This window comes from Cydia pomonella, chromosome 20 (assembly GCF_033807575.1).
Source record: "Cydia pomonella isolate Wapato2018A chromosome 20, ilCydPomo1, whole genome shotgun sequence".
Classification (NCBI taxonomy): domain Eukaryota; kingdom Metazoa; phylum Arthropoda; class Insecta; order Lepidoptera; family Tortricidae; genus Cydia; species Cydia pomonella.
Window position 1 is genome coordinate 8,610,271 of NC_084722.1, and position 21,689 is coordinate 8,631,959.

General features: G+C 37.8%; 1 protein-coding gene across 3 annotated transcripts in view; it reads right to left on the minus strand.

Annotated features, from left to right (window-relative positions):
• The window catches only part of LOC133528937 (rabphilin-3A), a 96,087-nt gene that overhangs the window by 45,881 nt on the left and 28,517 nt on the right, over positions 1–21,689 (minus strand). For 2 of the 3 annotated variants that reach the window (XM_061866449.1, XM_061866447.1), the window contains one exon: positions 10,676–10,859. In XM_061866449.1, the coding sequence (XP_061722433.1) occupies positions 10,676–10,859 (184 nt within the window). The remainder of the gene's footprint in view (positions 1–10,675; positions 10,860–21,689) is intronic. The other variant, XM_061866448.1, reaches the window with a different exon arrangement.

Sequence of the window (21,689 nt, forward strand, 5' to 3'; positions counted from 1 at the left end):
GTCGTTGTTGACTCGCCGACAAAAGAATTGAGATCTATATGAGTGCCAAGGTTTGTGCTGTGTAGAAAATCCTGAAATTGTGAAGGTTTTGACTTGGCTAGTATTAACCAAAACACCAAATTTTAGAAAAGTGACATAGACAAATAGGTAGCGCGTTTATGACTACTTTTTGTACTTACTTACCAATTTAAATGAAATATTTGGGTTTTATAGTAAAAAAAGTCTTATTTCAAATGACTTGTATATACAATAGTGATATAATCAAGCTTTTCAATCTCGTACCTTACTTAGGCAACTCAGCAAGCTTCGTTGCCTAAACGCGGTACTCGACTGAAAAGCTCTCTATTATATCACGATTGTATAAAATACTATTTTTGAACAACAAAGAACAATTAAATGCATAATAGTTATTAATAGTACATTGTGCAACTATATAGGGGATAAGTGAAATATCGTCTAGAGTCTATATATTCACGACAATCACGACAGCCGCAGACTGGAGTGAATTAAAGACTCGAGTAACAATATTCTTACCCCCGGAGTTACACACAATGTTTTTCATCACACTTTAAAGAAGAAAAGCTTTAGCTTTTTTTTCACAATCCGTAACTCCCATGGGAACAATATAGGAGTTTGTCGTTCAGTACACCTGCATGAAATAAGATCTTTTTCGAGCAAGTGTGATGAAAAAAATATAATAACCTTACTTTTTGCTTCTTTGTAGTAGTAACCGATATAAAAGAAAAAGAAAATTTGGACAGTTAACAATGTTGCTGTTTGTACAATCGAAGTCATTTATGACAATCTATTTATCATTTATGCACATAGTTTTACTATTTATTGTACCATCATTGAAATAAAATCATTTGTATAATTGCCATATCCGTTTTTGATGAGTTCCGTTTCCGTTTCCGTATCCGTTTAGTATCCGTTGAACATTTAAACGTAAAATGTATGAAAGGACGCAAAGTTTTGGATATGTCATAACTTTAGTGATAATTTTCTGTTAACAGAGTGTAAATTATCTTAGTAAAATGTGGATATTTTTTTCTACCGATTAGTGTCAATAGCCTATTGTTTGTTATTTTAGGAATCATTAAAAAACCGGGCAAGTGCGAGTCGGACTCGCGCACGAAGGGATCCGATTATTTATAAAAACGGCAAAAAAAATTGTTTGTTGTATGGGAGCCCCCCTTAAATATTTATTTTATTCTGTTTTTAGTATTTGTTGTTATAGCGGCAAAATAAATACATCATCTGCACGGTTCAGGAGATGAGTCTGGTGACAGACGGACGGACGGACAGCGAAGTCTCAGTAATAGGGTCCCGTTTGACCCTTTGGGTACGGAACCCTAAAAACGAATTTGCACTAAAATGGAAATGGCACAAACGTATTCTCACCCGACGAATTACTATTTTGGGATGTTGGCTTGTAAAGATGTGTGTGAAGTCGACTGTACAAGCTACGGGGTACGGGCGTATTGACTTGCATTAGCGTTGGCTTCGTGCACAAAGGGTTGAATTCGAGACAACCCTGCACCTAAAAGGCTTTACATGATAGGTAGCGTTTCTAGGTGGATGCGATCAATCCATTTATGTTTGATGGAAACATGACTGAGACCTTTATGCAAAATAGGTAACTTTATAACGGACTCATTAGAAAGGGATGAAAGACCCTTTTTTCAGCCGAGGTGTTTTGGCGCTCGAACGCAGTCATTTTCCTCGTCCCGGCATTTTGCCACGGCTCATGGGAGCCTGCGGTCCGCTTGGCAACCAATCCCTAGAATTGGCGTAGGCACTAGTTTTTACGAAAGCGACCACCATCTGACCTTCCAACTTCCAACCCAGAGAGTAAACTATTAGGGTGGGATTAGTCAGGTTTCCTCACGATGTTTTCCTTCACCGGAAAGCGACTGGTAAATATCAAATGATATTTTACAGTACATATGGGGCTACTTTATATCACTAGTGCGAGAAGTAGCATATTACGTTACTGTGTCGAACATTTAAAGGGCCATATGTACTGTAAAACGTTGTACGATACATGTGCGAATAGGTAATTCGCAACTCGTGTCGATTTAAAACACTCCCTTCGGTCGTGTTTTAATTTATCGCCACTCGTTTCGAATTTCCTATTTTTCGCACTTGTATCGTAATGTACTATAATACATTCGGCACATTTCTTTTGACGGTCTAATTATTTGCATTTTTTCTAAAACAGTATACAGTATAATTAACACTTTCGAGTTTCATAAAACCTTTCACATTTTGCGCCATATTAAGGGTTAATTAAAAATATCTTATGTCTTTCATAAGACGAAGAAATAAGTATATTGGTTTTTTAATACAGTTGCTCAAAAAGTGCTACTTTACGTAGCTGTTTAGCGTGCGGAAAGTTAGTTTTCGCGAACTAGTGCTTTTCACTTTTCCAATTTTTTAAATTACACTTGTTCCAATTCATGACTACTTATTGATGATTAAAAGTCGTAATGAACGTAAAAACCTACTGTTAAAGAATAATAAAAATATACATATTTCATATTTTATTTTTTTATCATTATAACACGTTTATTTTTTAATAAGGAATATTGAAAAACTGTTCTTAATAAGTTGTCTGAATGGAACGGAATAGCTGCCGAAACGCCTGTCAAAGAACAGGCGTTTTTTCTTACTGCAAGCATGTTTTTAGTTTCCAAAGGCAACATTCGATATTGTTTTTATACAATTTAAAAATATACGATACACAAATAATCGTAAATAACGATACTTAGGTAATAATAGTATACAATGTTTTATATTAGGTACCTAACAATTGTTTCTGTCTTATAGGACATGCATAAAAAAAAATTGTTGATTTTCTTATTTTATCGGAACTGTATTAAAAAACGTCGTTCGATACACGTGCGGAAATGTCATTCTTTCGGCACTAGCATCGAAATATACTATTTTCGTGTATATTTTCCTTGTGACTCCCTAAAATGAAGTGTGTAATTGACATAAAACAAACTCACGCATCTTGTAATATACTTAACTCCTGGCATTTATATTACATTAGAACTTTATTGTTCTACTCTTTAAATTTATAAGTGTGTTATGATTATGTACGTATTTTATACTGTACACACTGTTATTACTAGCAAGCGTTTCTCTAGCTTATAATAATAAATATAGAAACTACTTTCTCTCTCGGCGTGCACTGGGCTTTATCACGTAACTACTCAGTGTTTATTATAGGTAAAAAAAATATGGCTTTTCTTTCATAGTTTTTTAATATTATTACGAGTAGGTATTAACAGGTTGACTCCAAAATTCGATGTAAATTTGTTTTACTACTGCATATAGTTGATTAATTGTGACAAGAACAAATGTTCGCGTTTGCACCTCAAAGTTAAATGCGTAAGTTTATTTTTAAAATATTACGTTTTGTTCTGGTGAAATGATTGCAGTTTTAATATTTAACGACCTCTGGTTAAATGTTTTACAATTATTTATTTACGTAGTTTTGGGCTGACCTGTATTAAAAGAAACCTAGAACTTAGTATTTTCCTTTTTTCACAACATCTAAGCGCACGAAGTAGCGATCGACGGCTACTTATAGTATAGGTATGTGAATCTTGATATAAGTAATTTAATAGGTGATTAACGTCATTTACAATTACAACACATACACGTACAACAACACTAAATATATGTTCGTCAGTTCGTTGTTCGTTTCAAAAATTTTATGAAACAACTTTGTCATTTAGAAGGTTTTAAAACTTATATATTTGTGATCACGCTGTTACTGTGGTTTGTGTTTAGGTACTATTTGACCTACTTACTTCCGGGAACATGTTTGAATTCGCGACCGTGACCCAAATCGGGTGCGCACATCGATGTGGACTGTGATTGCAACGTCATAGTTCCCGCCAGCATTAGCTCGAAAACTTAACAGCGCCGTAAGAAGAACCTGAGTTCTTCTTTCATTCACAGTGAGCGTAAGCGTGAGCGAGACGGCTGTGCGTGCCCGGGATCGCGGATATCATTATTTTGAATTTAAACATTTTAAACTGTTCTCTTGAGTTGGTTTTAACAAAAAATAAAAAGTAATCGATGACTTCGATCAAAAATAAATTTTTTAGAAGCAATTTTCTTATTTTTAGCTGGTGTGAAAAACTTGGTAGAAAATTTTAATAGTGTATTTTAGACCTATGTTCGTGATTGTTTTCTATCGAGTGAAAGTTGTTTAATAAGGTTTCGAATCGATGTAGAGAAAGGCTTCAAGATTGCTATTCAAATTTTTGCCAACGGTATTAGGATCTAAAAAAGCGCTACGAAATTTCTAAAACTCTGCTTGGCTGAACCTCCGGCATTTTAAAGATTTGCTTTTGATTTTAAATTAATTTCAGTGTAGTGTATTGGCATCGATATGTTAATGTGCGCAAGATGTACTGCCAATAATATAATATCAAATTCAGATTTTTACAGTACAGTCTGTGGTACAGTAATGTATAATTGTTGGTGCAATAAAGAATATTTCCAACACACTTGCTCAAAACGGCGTTTTTGTTCCACCGATTTTTGGCTCATAATCCGAGATTAAACACGCAGGCTTTTTCAGTATATTATAATAACACTCGTTCTTTTTCATCGTATTATCCGACTCAGTTAAGAAGGTAACTTATTAGAAACGGAGCCTTCTTAATTGGTCGAGTAGATTTTACAACGTGGACTGGCGGGAGCCGGCGGCAGGCAGTAATTTTACTAACCGGTTTAACAATTAAAGTTTGATTATTATGAAAGTTTCTTCATTTTCCTCGCAAGTGTGTTGAAAAACGTCGTATGAAACGCGTTTGCATTGGTCATTAATTACACACATCGGCTTTCTTATTGCGAGTTCGCTTGCAGCTCCCGCGCACAATATCGCCTCGTGTGTAATGACCAACTTAGCACACTTGTATCACAATGTACTATTACTTACTTACAGAGTTTTACAGCCTACTCCAAGAGTATTTTAATTCAGTGACCATGCCGGTAACATGACCCTTAAATGATGACCCTGCCGGTAACTGTACCCATTTTACACATCGAATAAGATATCTACTGAAGATAGATATCAGATATATTTCAGATATCTAATAAGATATTGAAAAAAAAAATGCATATACATAGTATAATTTTATAATAGGGTTGCAAATTTTGAACACGAGTTACATACACACACACAGTTCTTGACATAGGTACTACACACGAACATTGAACGTAAATTAAATGCTTGTGATACAACAAATAGCAGATCGTTAGCAAAGCCACATCTTTGCTAACGATCTGCTAACAATGTTTGGAGCCGGATTAGAGCTCGCGGCCTTCTGGGATGTCGATTGGCTTAACTATCGAAGCTTTCGGCCCGATTCGAAGAAAAAGATCCGATAACGATAAGTTCTGGTTTAGATAGGTTCTCATTTAGATATCGTTTGTATGTCATATCATTAACAGAAGCAGCTCGATTCGGGCAACCAATGTCACTTTGACGTTAGAAATATCGTAGATAGATCTTATTGGGATCACAGCGGAATCGAAATAAACACCAATTTTGATATGTCGTTTAGTTTAGTTATCGATCTTAAACGTGTCTTAATCATTCTTCGAATCGGGCCGTTAGTCGAATACTGCCACATCTGTTGCTTGGCCGGCATTATGTACATAAATAGTAGCTGATAAGTGTTTTTTATTTATTAAATAGATAAATAATGAACTTTAGAAATCGAACGGCCGGTCTAGCCGCGGTGACAATCGCTATCTCTTCGACAACGAAACGCTTTGTGTCTCTCTATCACTCTTATAAGTGCGACAGCGACAGTTGCGTTTCGATCGCTACGGAAGCGATTTGCACGTTGGCTACACGGCCGCCTGGGTAGCAGATACTTTTAGCGCGTTATTTTATCCACTGCTATTGATGTACATAACTTTTTAAGTTTCTTACCGGCATCCTTGCTTGGTGAAGTGACCTGACAAGTTTACTGTCCGCGTACTGGCCCGTCTGCCGCCCTTTGACCTTTAGATATGGTCGAGTAAATATTGTTTGCACCGATGATAGTGATTGCAAATGGCTCTGACAATATGGTAACAAAACAATTAGCAGCTAAAGTATATTTGATCTAAACACTCTTGATCCCAGTTACTTTTCCACATTTTAATGTCTACGTTTTCCTAGAATTCCATCTTTTAAAATTCGTAGTCTAATATATAAAAAAAAAGTGTTATTTAAAGAAATATTAATTTCGATTTGTGTAAAAAAAGTTTCATTTACCTAATAACGTGTCGATATTGTCCCATAAACACAAAGTATCATGACTATTATAGTTATTCCCACTATATGGATGGGACGTGTGCCAAAGCGGCCATCTAGAGGTTAAGGCTAAATTAGCCTCAAAAAAGCTCCATGTGCTTAACAGATCGAGACAGTATTTCACACCGCCGGCCCAACGCCTACAGCTTTATAAGGCGCAGGTGCGCCCGCACATGGAATACTGTTCTCATATATGGGCAGGGGCACCCCAGTACCAGCTTGTCTCTCTGGACCGCATTCAACGAAGAGCGACTCGGATTGTCGACTGCCAGCGTATTTCGGATCGGCTTGACTCCTTGGCGCTGCGTAGAGATGTGGCCTCGCTCTGCATTTTCTATCGCATGTACAACGGGGAGTGCTCCGAGAAATTGTTCGGATTAATCCCTGCCGCTTCTTTTCGCCATCGCCCTACGCGACAACATTTCCATCCTCACCACTTAGATGGTTGGCAGTCCTCAACTGCGTTTCTCCAGAAACTTTCTGCCTTGCACAGCTAAACTGTGGAATGAACTGTCGCCTGCAGTATTTCCGGACCGATACGACCTTCAAACCTTCAAGAAAAGAGCGTACTCCCATCTTAAAGGCTGGCAACGCACATACAACCCCTCTGGTGTTGCAGGTGTCCATGGGCGGTGGTAATCGCTTACCATCAGGTGATCCTTCTGCTCATTCCTCTACCATAAAAAAGCACTTCACACTTCTTTTGTCCTATCGTATTCTTTAAGATAAAGTTTTATGAAATTATGACCAATCGGTGCAAATTATATTTCGACAATTATATACCTACTATAGAAGCGACCACATTTATTACATCTACCACACCTGATTACTTTATTATCTTCACCCTAACGTTACAATCGTTAACGTTCCGTAGCGTAGTGTAGTCATCTCTCTCTCTATCACGCTTCCATATTAGTGCGACTGTGACAGTTGCGTTTCGTTCGCCACGGAGCGTGAACGATATGCACGTTGGCTACGCGAGCAGGATGCGTAGACAAAATGCCAATCTTTAATGCACCGTAGCGAATGAAACGCAACTATCTCTGTGGCACTAATAAATAAAAAATAAAAATAAAAATTGTTTATTTCAGACATGTGTCCATATAAGTATTAGTAAAACTTAAAAAATAAAAACTTAAAAAGACTAGGTTAGTTAATTTACATAAGTACTAAGTATAATGAGAACAAAAATTCGTGAAACAAATCCATTGGCAGAAGCAAGCAGTGAAAATAATTTATTCACTACTTGGTCCTACCAATGACCACATCAACCCAGTACTTTGTTAGCGGGCAGTCCAGGCGCTCCGCCAACACCCTCAGCATACAGTTGCTGCTGCCACGCACTCGCTTTAGCATCGAGGCAATTCTTTTCCGCCTTATGGCGAAAAAGTCATCCGCCCGTGCCTCGGCAAACATGCCTGATGCACTGCAGTGCTTTGGCAGCCTCAGCAGCATCCTGAGGATGTTGTTGTACTGCACCCTTAATGTGTTATAGGACCTCTGAGTAAAGCTTACCCACAGGCTGCACGTGTAAAAAGTTTGACAATATGCTTTAAAAAGTGTCAACTTGACTTGATTGTTACAACGTGCAAACCTGCGGGCAAGCATATTGCCCCTCACTGCCAATGCCCTTCTTTCCCTCTCCAGATCGAAATCGTCATTCAGTTCCTCAGTTAGCATGTGGCCCAAATACTTAAACTGTTTTGCTATTTTAAGAGGCTCGCCCCCCAGCATGATCTTTGGCAAGGTGTTTGGGTTATATTTTTTCGCCTTAAATATAAGTACCTCACTTTTACTCGCATTATATTTAAGACCATGCTGTAGAGCGTAGCCTTCACATACTCTGAGTAATATTCGGATGGAGTCGACCGACGGTCCCAACAGGACCATGTCGTCTGCATAACTTATGTTATTGAAACAGATATCACCTATATGACAGCCGACATGTGTCCTGCTGAGCCGTTCGATCAGCTCATTCACATATAGGCTAAATAGGACGGGGGATGACAGCCCCCCCTGCCTTACACCACAATTCAGCCTATACATATCTGAGTCAACCCCTGCCCATCTGACGCGATTGACCTGGCTGTTGTACCAATATTTTAATAAAGCCACGCACTCCCTAGGAAGATTGGTTTTTTGCAGCTTGTCCCATAGTATATCGTACACAACCAGGTCAAACGCTTTGGACAAGTCCAGAAAACACGCATAAATTGGGGTGTTCCTGTCCTTGTAGTACTTGACACCCTGCTTAACGCACAAAATTGCACTTTCAGTCGACAGACCTGGCCTGAAGCCGAATTGAGCGTCGTGAATTTTAATATGTTTACAAAGTTGCACGTTAATCAAGCTGTCAAGCACTTTTGCTAGTACAGTGGCCAGAGAGATAGGTCTGTAGTTCCCCATGTCCGAAAGATCACCAGTCTTGTTTTTGACCAACGGAATTACCACTGTACTAGTAAGTTGCTGGGGCAGATAGGTGTGCCTCATACACAGAGTAAAGAACATTGCCAGCACTCGCGGCAAGTGAACCCCAGCGTACTTGAGGTGCTCGATGCTGAGCCCGTCATGTCCCGGTGATTTACCCCTTTGCATGTCTTTAATGATTTTGTCAACTTCACTAGCTGTAAATCTCAGGGAGCATTCACCCATGACAGTCTCAGCATCACCCACCTCACTCACATTTGAACTCAGCAAGGGACTCACGGCAAACAACCTGCTGAAATTGTCCGCGATAGCCTTCCTGTCGCTTTCTCCCCCCACGCTCACAGGGACCCCTGGTTTCTTGTTAAATTTATTAGTGTTTTTCCAGAAAGCCTTAAAATCCTTAGCTGTGCGGTTCGAGGCAAGAATATCACTCTTAATTTGTTCTTGCCTGTCCTGACACCACTTCAGCTTGGATTTAAAAAGCTTCCTGGCTTCACACATGTCCCGGTAAACTGGCCCCATTTTAGGCCTATTGGCAGACACCCAGATTTGAAATTTGTCCCTGGCATCCCTGTGAGCATGAGCCACGTACCTGTTCCAGCCGGCCACCTGTCTCTGACTGCAGTGTTTTCCCTGCGTTTTCTTGCTAGACTTTTTTGCTGCCTCCGTCAGCGTATTCACTATATAACTATGCATATTATCTAATACTAGTTTATGATTAGATTCGCTACATAGCCTATCTGCGCATGACGTCAACTCAGCAGGAAAGTCTAGCAATTTTAACTTACTGTGGCAGATTGCTTGGTAGAGCTCCACTTGAGCTGCCTCTCTTTCACCCCAAACTACGCCCTCATTCCGTGACGTCACGCTATCGCAAACAATCTCAACTTTATCCAGGTCACACTCCATTACAAGCGGCAAATGGTCGGACCAATACACGTCGTAGTAAACCTTGACATTTCGCACTGTTTTTCTCGCTGCCTCTGTGACAATGCAGTGATCCAACCATCTGTCACAACCGTGGGCTTCACTTGTAAAAGTATACGTATCAGAGTCAGCGCCCAAAAGCTCAATATCTATACAATGCCACTTTTGTGTTTCACAAAACTGCAATAATTCATTGCAAAAAAGCTCATCGGGATGCGCATTAAAATCCCCTAAAATGTACACTGCCGCAATACCGGGATTGTCCTGACTGATAGCGCTAATTTCACTTATACACTCAGTGAATAACGGTAAATTTTCCGGGGAATTAACTGGCATATACACACTAAATATTAGAACCTCAGTATTTGCCATTGATATCTTAATGGCCGCTAGCCTAACACTACTACACTTCACAACCGATACGTCCTTAAACGCCTTTTTCCTCCATAGTACCGCTACTCCACCGTGCGGACGCCCAGTTAGTAAACCGGCACCGCAGTCGACCGCCGTAGTCCCAGTGTAAGCGAAGTCGTTGTGTACCGTGCCGAGCAATGGCAAGTCGTGCCCCAACAGCCATGTTTCTTGTAGTAATAGGACATCAGCTAATTCACACAACTCCCTTACTCCTTCTAACGACCGCTTTAGAGACTTACACTAATATGGAAGGGTGATAGAGAGAGATAACTACGTTACGGAGCGTGAACGATTAGCATTTTGTCTACGCACCGTGGGCTATAACCGCTAAAATCGAAGTTCGTCAATGGCGGGCATTTTTCTCTGTCACTCTAATTACGTCTTAGTCAGAGTAAAAGAGAAAGTTTCCCGCATTTTGCGAATATCTTATTTCGCGGTAGGCCCCCTGGCACGTATACTGTACGCGTACTAGACCGTCTGTCGCCTCTTCGGAAGTATATGCTTTGGAATGTACTTGATAAACTGTTTATTTTACTTCTAGTACTTCTAGAGTACCAGATTTATTTTTAGTTTTCTTACCTTCATCCTTACCTGTTGAAGTGACCTGGCAAGTTTACTGTCCGCATATTGTCCCGTTTGCCGCCTCTCCGGAAGTATGTACTTAGGAAGAGACTTGAAAAACCATGCTCCGGACTTTTTCCACATCTCACGAGTTTCCGCGCAGAGGTTGCATATATACTGCTCTCTTGATCGGATTGGTGATCTGTAAAAGAGTGAATCCCATGAGTCGCAAATACCTAAACAACTAAAACTTTATCCCCCTTATTCATAAACGTGTACTAAAGTTTTGGTATGATGGAAAGGGACAAACGATTATTAGCGACATCGTAACTTTAGTACACGTTATGAATAAGTATGGGTATGGGTATGTGTCTATCATATTTTGTGTAGACAGGTATAGTACGTGTCATCCACGATGACGCGTAGATTTGTCAAATACAAGACAAGGCACGCGTCTTCATGAATGACATGATCAATATTTGGGTTTTCCGAAATAAATAAATCAACTGTAAAACAATAGAAGTTTTCCATGTATTTTATTTCATTTATTAGAACTTTTTCGGAATTTAAAGCCGATGATTATGTTACTGGGCATATTTTAAACCATTTTTGTCACAGAAAAAGAAACTCCTATAACTGCAAATATTCGCAAAAAATCGTGTTTAACGGGACAACAGTAGACTATTTCATGAAGTTATTTAATAAAGAGTTACCTATTTTTGAAATACTTTTTATACCCATTAAGATAGGTAGTTAAGTAAGGTAGTTAATTATATAAAATACTAGTTATTAAACTATTACGTTAAAGAGGCCGATTCCGTTTTAGCAATTGGAAAGGTTTCCATATTATTTTGATAGGACCGCAACACAACGTGCGCCGCTGCAAAATTCAAATCCAAATCCAATATCAATGAAACCTTGCAGACGTTAGTCTGTAACATATAGTACAATATAGTACCTAATATTTCCCAAATGTATACCTACTAGAGTCAGACCAAGCTATGTTGGCAACGTTAAGTAAACGTCATAATTTCATAGAAGTTTGATGTTTAAAATAACACTTGCACTGTCTGGGCTGTCAAAATCTCTGCCAACTTATCTTGGTCGGACTCTAAGCACTTTCATTAATTTATTTATGAATAACGAGAAAAAATATGTAGAAACTGTATAGGTATATTGTAAAGTAATTTTTTACAGGATCTATCGAATTATAATCCTAAAAACTAAAAATCATTTTTGCGACACTGCAGTTTATTGCTGCGTCACCTGTTCTGTTGTAGAATTCGGCAGAGTGAGCCGCTCGCTAACACTGGTTGGTGCTTACGAAATACAATAGGGAATCGTCTCAAAAGGCATCTCGCTCGCATTTACTGTTATCACTTTCTGCCTCCACAGAACAACAATGACTCACTTTCAGAGGCTGAGAAATGAACAGGCCGCGTAGCCAACGTTATAATCATTAACGCTACGTAGCGTAGCGTAGTCATCTCTATCACTCTTCCATATTAGTGCGACTGTGACAGTTGCGTTTCGTTCGCCACGGAGCGTGAACGATATGCACGTTGGCTACGCGGGCTGTACCTTTATTCGTATTCGCAATTTGCAAAGGTAAGTCCAGACACAAAAAAGAACGTAAAGTATAACAATTTTAATGTAATTTTGATACCCACATTGTACATTAGAAGGTAGGCAAGGAATTTTTGAAGATATCCGAACCCATAGAAAGTGTTATAATCAACATTTAACCTTTGTAAAGCTGTCTGAGAGCCCTCCCCTTATTTTCAAGAGAAGTGCTTTGAAAAGATTACGAGTAGTAAAGTGTGAGTCGGAGCCGTATGCGAAGGGTGCTGGATTTGATACTGGTAGTGTTTACCAGCACGTGTAGCATATATTGTAAAAAAAACCGGACAAGTGCGAGGCGGACTCGCCCACAGAGGGTTCCGTACTTTTTAGTATTTGATGTTATAGCGGCAACAGAAATACATCATCTGAAAACATTTCAACTGTCTAACTATCACGGTTCATGAGATACAACCTGGTGACAGTCGGAAAGACGGACGGTCTAACAGGACGGAGTCTTAGTAATAGGGTAACATTTTACCCTTTGGGTACAGAACCCTTAAAATCACAGGAGTTCATACATGAACCTCACACAACATAATGTGGAGTCGCGCCAGTAGCGGCAAGACATGCTAAGTATATATGCTGACTTTTTTAGGGTTTCGTAGTCAACTAGGAACCCTCATAGTTTCGCTATGTCCGTCTGTCTGTCCGGCGAAGCTTGGCTCCGTGATCGTTATAGTGCAAGAAAGCTGTAATTTGGCATGTATACATAAATCATGCATAGCGACAGAACGGTCCAAAAAATATGAAGAAAATCGTGACACAAAAGTTTAATAAATATTTTTAACGAAAACACTACCGCACATGATCAGTTTAGCCGTTTTTAAGTTATTGCAATAACTCTTCTCTTAGTAAAAAGATGAACAAAGCGCTGCGAAGGTACTCCCTTATGCTTGTAATGTACATGATACTTACTAGTAGCCTCCGTTTGGTCTAATCTGATAAAATGATAACTACGGAACTCTACACTGAGCATGGCCTGACATGCTCTTGGCCGATTTTCTATCTGTATTAATGAGAAAGGCGCGCGCGAGATACTGTCGCGGCGCACTTTTGGACGATGCACAGTGCTTCGAAAAAACATAAACTTTAAGAGTTCCGTTGGCAACCTTTATTTACGTAACCCTAAAAAAATAGGGGTGTCTCCCAATTTCCAAACATTTCAGTAATAGCGCAGGACAACAGTGTAAGTAAATAATGAACATACCAAACAATATCATGAAAGCACTCGATTGTAACCCGTCGCGTCGTAAAAATATTCCGTCATATTCGCATGATAGATTCGTCGTTTCTTTGAAAAGATTGTATTATGCTTTATAGTTTATATTTGCTATCTGTTGAATAGTTGAATAATAAAGAGGTCTAAATATAATGTTGTTTTAGAATAAGTATAGTTGTTATTATTAGACATTTGATATTTTTTAGTAAAGGATTATTATATAATTTAATAATAATATGATCGTTTTGAGCTTATCCTACGCCACACTAGTTACATATTGCTATAGTTATTATATTGCTACATATTTATAGACTATTATGTTTGTGAGTCGTTGCAACATATGCTAGACTTGCTGTGCTACGCTTTGTAGCACTCCGTAGCATATAGCATCCCGTAGCAAACCCCATAGGCTCATTCATGTTTATAAATGCATTGTAATAAAATAAATCTTTTTGTTTAAAATCTTCATTTACATTACATTTCATATTATATTTTATATACAATAAGAAACAGGTGTATTAGGTTTGTAGCATATTTAGGTAGTGGGGTTGAGCCCACTGAGTCTCTGCCTCCCGAACTAGATCAAAGACTGTAACTTGGGAGTCAGTGATTCCTCCTAGGTGTGAGCTCTCAATTTGGTAACAATAGTGTCAGCAATAGAAATTCTTAAAAAGGAAAAAAAAATGTTTATTTCGGACCAACATAATCCATAGATGTAGTAGAAAAAAGCAAATGACAAAAAAGTATTAAACACAACAAAAAAGAGAAAATAATTACATGACGTACTATAATAAAACTATATATTACAGCTTTCAAGAGGAGCAAATATAAACCCAATCATATAAAAAGCCGCACAGGCTTATTTTATTAACTACAGCAATTCAATCAATGTTCGGAAAAAATGTCGCAGGTATTATTTCCATTGAACATCAAAGTGCGGATAGGCAATAGGCAGGTATATTTATTTATAATGGAATTCGAGATTTAAGTTGCAGTCTGATTTATAATATATATTAATCTCAGTGCGTCCGTTTCGCATCAATATATTCATGGACGTAGGTGACGTCATTAGCAAGCTTAAATGGAATTGGGTGGAAGAATGTTGCCAGGTAGAGTGATATCAGGTGGACCAAAATATTGACCGATTGGTGGCCGCTTTCGGATGAAAGAAGCACCTGGCATCCGTTGGCGTTGAGTGGATGACATTCGGGCACTTCTGGATGAGACTAGCCCAGGACCGGGATAAGTGGCGTACACGAAGAAAGGCCTATGCTCAGCAGTGGGCAATACATTAGTAAAATGGATAAAAAAGGACCTTATTCCTCATCGATAAGGATCTTTAGTAACCTGCCAGACCACATAAAAACGAGCAAAACCAAAATAAATTTCAAGAAATGCTGAAATATATCTCGTAGAAAAAGCTTACTACTCGGTCGACGAATACCTACAGAATAACAATGACTAATTACAAAAAATAATATTCCGGACAAATACATGTCTTTCGTTCCTACTCCTATTCTTTTATTTCCTTTTATTCGTTTTATATTTAGTAGATGTGAATTTGATATATAAAAATTATAATATTGCAATGCAACAACTTTTTAATGTGACGTATATCTATTGTTAATGCATGATAAATTGATGACGACTGTATTATATATATTCTATCTATAAGTGAATTGCAGTGCCCTCTCAGGGTTGTGTTGAGACATAATTTATTAATTAAGACTTGCTTTGTATGTACAGTAGTACATACAAAGCAAGGACATAAATGAAATGAAATGAAAATGGCATTAAATGGCATTGGCAATAGGAAGTTCTTATATAAAATATAAAAATAACAATACCAATTTATAAGTATTCAATGCATTACTAAAACTTAATTGATTTCGATTTTATATTTATTTATTATCTAAATCTTTAGTGTTATGTTAGATATAAGTATGCTTGGCGTAGACCCGCGCTATGCTTAAAAATTGTAGCTAAGTTCGAGTCTCCGTAATCAGAGCTCCGTAATTAAACTACCTGCCTACACTTAATTACGGCGATGGCCCATAGCTACTAATTGCTAAGCGGCTCGGCTCTTAGTTACATACAACAAAGATAGGTCAGTATTAGAGACTGCAGATTATGTGACATGTTACCTGTGGCCGCATAAACATCTACACGCGAGTGATATGTAAAGTGTGAGGTAAACTGAAATTCGCTTGTTCACAAATACCCTTTTCATATATTTTTGCATTTATTTATTCTGTCTCTTTCTATATTATCATGGTTTCAGTGAAAAAAATCAGCTCATTCCAAACTACACATTTAGTTTAAGTCAATGCTCCGTCTCCGTCTCTCATATGGCAACCATTTATTATTTTTATAGTTAGGTCGATCTAAAATATGTTAATCTGTACTACCCTTTTTCCAGCATACTTATATTCTGTATCTTTCTTTCTTATGTGCTCAGTATGTTTGTTGCATGTCTACAAATTAGTATATAAGTAACACGGTTACCTAAATAAATATTCATTATATCTCTAAATCTCGTTTTACTCACAACACCCTAGCTACAGAAGCTCCTACCTCAACATTGCCTAAAGTTACAATTGCAACAGGAGGCCTGGCCTAATCGCCTTTTAAAAATCCTAACTTTTATTTATATTTGAATGCCGTAAAAATATCATGACAAAGATTTATTCCATTCTGTGTAGTGCTATGGCCTCCACTTTGGCAGCTGAAGTAGATATCTCTGTAGGTACGGCTCCGAGGGTCTACCGCGAATTTCATTATCTGCTTCTCTATCGCTCGAACATGTAGGTTTTCGTGGTAGGCCCTCTGTACAATATGCTGTATTTCTGGCTGTCTATAGTGTATGTTTGACTATTGAGATACCACAACATCTATAGCGCCCATTACGGCGTAAAATCTAAGAAACAAAAAGTAAAAGGTGTAAATTCTAAGAAATAGACGTGATCCCGAGTTTGCAAATCATCCTATATTTATATATAGAACTATATTAATATAATCGACTTCTTAGATGAAAATACACCTTTTCTACAATAAATATCTGTTAACTTTAAATAGACTATATAATTTTTATTCACTTGTCTTATTAAACGTAATTGCAAACGTTTGGTTAAACGTAATTGTTAGCGCCTTGAATAAGAGCTTCTGGCTTAGAGTAGACACGTTCCGTTTTAAGCAGCTTACATTGTACTGCGCTTTTCTTTATTTCGTGTAGTTGAAACTCTAACTAGCTGGTGCTTATTTCTGTGTTGCTGCGCTGTAACCGCACTCAAGTGATTATGTCACATTCTATTATTCTCGTTCTAAAGGATGACTAGATCAGGCCGGGCCCGGGCCGAGGCGTCCGACACATTATTTTCTATGACGGCTGATCGGTAATAATCACGTTATGATTTTTATAGAAAATTAAGCTCTGGAGGCTCCGGTATGGCCCTGGCCCGGTCTAGCGTGAGTCATCCTTTTACTCTGTAGTTTAAAATGGCATTAAAACATTAGGTACTTGGGTACATCATACGTTGTCAAAAAATTTTTAGGAATATTTTTCTTACTTAGGTACATTTTTTTCACAAAATATCAGTAAAAATTAAAACTACAATAATTTAACTAAAACAAAACATATTATATTTAAAATATTCTCCTTCTGTTTTGATATATTGGAATTGAATTGAATTGAAATATTTATTTCGAACTTGACGTCCATAGGGTTAGGTAACAATGACTTATGTATCTAGAATTAGTATTACAGTTAATTAGACAAAACAAACAATTGAAAAAAACAAACAAAACAAAACATTACATAATATTTATAAGTTTCGCGGCAGCACAGCAACAGGTGAGTGTAGCTGCACGTACCGCTTGACTAGGGGCGAGTCCCAACTCTGCGCCAGCGTACTTAGGATGCTGTTCGTGCTGTTTCGGCTGCGAGTGAGGAGTGACGCACATCGCTTCCTCATGATGGCGAAAAAACAGTCTGTTCATGCCTCAGCAAACATCGCTGTCACCGCGGCAACCTGAACAGCATCCTAAATGCATCATTATATTGGACACGCAGAGCGCTATACGCCCGCTGCGTAAAGTTGGCCCACAGACCGCACGTGTATAAAGTTTGACATAAAGCTTTGAACAATATTAACTTTGTTTCTTTACTAACACGTGCAAACCTGCGGGACAACATGTTACAGCGGACACAAAGCGCTCGGCGCTCCCGCTCGATGTCCTCGATGTCAGACAGTGTGTCCGTGACCCAGTGGCCCAGGTACTTAAATTTGTCCATTCTTTTTAACGGAGTTCCACAAAGCTTAACCTCCTGCATTTGGTAACTTTTGTTACCTGATTTAAATTGCAAGAGCTCGCTTTTAGACGCATTGTACCTGAGCCCATGGGCTTCAGCATACGTTCCACAAATGCCTAACATTTTTATTAGACCCACCATCGAGGGGCTCAGCAGCACCATATCATCAGCATAGCTCAAGTTGTCGACACATGTCCTCTATGTGACATCCGACACAAACGCTGTTGAGCTCCTCGATGAGACCATTCATTTATATAGATTGAACAATGTAGGAGAGCTTAATCCACCCTGTCTGACCCCGCACTGCATTATGTACTCCTCAGATAAGGCGCCCGCCCACTTAACACTGTTTTTCTTGTTACCATACCAATGCCGAAGCAGTGAGATTACGTCACGGGGGACGTCGTATCCTTGAGTAATTTCCTCCATAATAGGTCGTAAGACACCATTTCAAACGCCTTTGACAAATCCAAAAAGCAATTATCGGCGTCTCACGTGACGTATAGTAATGGACGGTCTGCTTAAGACAGGATTGCGCTTTCAGTCGATAAACGCGGCCTAAATCCGAATTGAGCATCATTTAGTTTAATATTTTGTCCTAAAATGTCATCAAGCAAACCGTCCAATACCTTAGCCACAACAGTGGCGAAAGATATAGGCCTGTAATTGGATATGTCAGAGGCGTCCCCGGTTTTATTTTTTTATGACAGGTACAACTATTGTTTTCATAAGTTCCTCAGTTAAGTTACTATGACTAATACATAAGTTATAGAAATTTAACAAGACTACCGGTAAACGCACACCCGCATGCTTGAGACGCTCAATACTGAGCATAAAAACACAAACTTGAGTTAAAATTATCAACAATATGCCACAGTAAATATTTTTCTCAGCATAATCTTGGGTCAAACTGTAGAGTTAGCAGCAGAAATAACTAGACCCCGCTATCGGAGGTGCAAAATGGGAGCTGTCAAGTTTTTAGAGATAGGTAAAAATATTTATGATGTCGATATCGATACTTGATTTACTGAACAATTAGTTTTTTTTTATGTATAAGTCCATTTATTTGACTAAAATTTAACATGTTTTTTTTTGGGATCCACGATAATTATTGACGTTAGAAAATATAAACCATTATTAGTACAACAAAAACAGTATTGATGCTATTTTACTTTTCTTATGTTTCGAGTTGCAGGGCAGTGCATGAACGCTCTCGAGATAAACCTTTTCAATAGAGGTTAATATTGGCCACTTATTTACGTCAATAGATAGTCAATGTCATCTTACAACAATATCTTCGATTATTTAGCTGTGCTTACGAGCATATTTCTTTCGTTTAAAATATTTTATATAATAGAAAATGGAGTCACTTCTTGCAGAACACTCTGAACTTCAAAAAACTAAAGAAAAAAATTTACTGTATAATTTGCAGTGTATACATCATATGCTGGAATATTAACACATCAAGAGAAAATCCACAACGTATGTTCTACTTATATTGATTATTTAATAACACGTTTAATTAAGTTCTTGTTACACTATCATTATGGCAAAGAAAAATTATCGACATATAGCTATAATTATCGACATGTAGCAAGTATTTCAAAATAATTTTAACCCATCTCTAAGAATGGCTCGAAATTGACAGCTACCATTTTGCACCTCCGATAGCGGGGTCTAGAAATAACTGAGCGGATGCGACATTCAAAATGATCTACTTACACACGTTCTTATTCTCTTAAGATGATAGTAGACGACCGCGTCTCCATACAAACGTAGTCCCCACTTTCCTCATAGAGAATATTTTACTCAGTTTGATGTATATACAGGGTGTTAGTCACCTGCAATAATTTACGACCGGGACCGACCCCGAAATCGCGAAAAAAAATTAGCTGTTTCATACATTTTGCCTGAAGTTTTCTATGGGAGAGTTTTTTTCGCGATTTCAGGATTGGTCCCATAGTATAAGTTGCTCAGTATGACCTATATATTCACCCCGAAAATTATTCCAAGCTACGTCGCTTGCAATAATAACTCTTCTCAGGTTATTCATATAAAGATACAAACAAATCTCGTCCTTATATGGTAAGCAACTAAGTTGGACCTATGACTACAATTCGACACATATTAACCATAGCCCTTACGTTTGAGTTTTTTATAATTTTTAATTATTATAAGAGATAAATGCATGGAATTTATTTTTGTATAGAGAAGCGATCGTTTGGAATATAAAGTTGTGTGCAGATCATTATGAGCACTGCCACCACCGTTAAACAACGTAATAAAAGGTTCTAGTTGGCTCTAGGGATTGGTATTATGAAATAGTAGCTTGCACCAAATGAAAATTTAAAATGTAAAAGGTTCCTGACCTTCATGTATTTTTTTAAGAGATTGCTAAGATGTGTGCTTTAATGGACCGGTGTGGTAATAAAGAAGACTTACGTCACAATGTAAGCTTTAGCAGGCCTAGGGGTAATAAGTCGTCGGCTGAGAATACATTTGCTGAGAATGTAATAGCCATTTTTGAGCAAAATCGTTTTTTAATGAATTCTCAATAAAATAATAAAATATATAATTAAAACTAATCAGTTACAAAAATCATCTCAAAAATCTTGTGCCTTGCCCGCATTTTACTCCACACTCTGTTAACAGAAAATGATCATAGACATTTCCAAAACATTGTGTCATGTCATGCATTGTACGTTTAAAATTTACCTACTCATCAAAAACGGATATGGCAATAATAGAAATGCTTTTATTTCATGATTGTCACAATATTCAAAAATGTTGTATGGTACTATAAATAGTAAAAATATGTGCCTAAATGATTAGTTGAATATTTCCTAAATATAAAACTTTTCGAAAATTTATATATTTTGCTTCTTTTCGCTCTCCTGCAAACCGATGTAAGTGGCGTATGGCACAAACGTATTCTCACCCGACGAAGTTTTCCTTAAAGTCTGTTTAAGTACAGCTTTGCCTACATTTTTGATTAAAAGTCGAACAAACCTAGCCGCCGCCATACAATCGAAGTTACGCTCTCACTTGATGACCGGTCTGGCCTAGTGAGTAGTGACCCTGCCTATGAAGCCGATGGTCCTGGGTTCGAATCCCGATAAGGGCATTTATTTGTTTGATGAGCTCAGATATTTGTTCCTGAGTCATGGGTATTTTCTATGTATTTAAGTATTTATATATTATAATCCGAATGTCACCTTTAAATTGATGTATGTTCTATTATGTCATATGTTATATAGTGTTTATGTATGTCTATTTGTATTTCTTATATGTATATTCACTGTAACTGTGTGTGTGAATGAAGACTTCATAACGTTTTAGCAACACCTACTTTTTCGATTAACTTCTCTGTTTCCGCTACCCAAAGGTTGTCTGGAAGAGATAGCTCTTAGCGATAAGTCCGTCTATTATCTGCCTCTACATTTAATCAATTGTTTCTTTTCTTTTCTTGTATATTTTTAATGAGGTGTGCCAATAGAGAGTATTCTATCTTCTATCTATCTATGTCAATAACAAAAAAATACAAATACATTTATTTCATTATTTTAGCCATGTCCATTATATAGTATATACAGTGTAAACTCTAGGTATATAGCGACACTTAAGCTCCTCCAATTGAGGGGGGATTTAAATCTTCTCGGGTCAGAGGTGTAGGGTTAGAGCCGGTGTAGCTTTATTTGACGTTCATAAGCGCATTGTTATATGCCTAGGTACTTGAATAATAAACTAAGGGACTGGAGTTTTTTTAGACGTTATCATTATAGAGAGTTTTCATTATGTACTTACAGATAAAATAATATTAAAGTAAAGCAACTATAGCCAACAAATGTCGACATTATAGGGAGTAAATCGTTATATCGAGT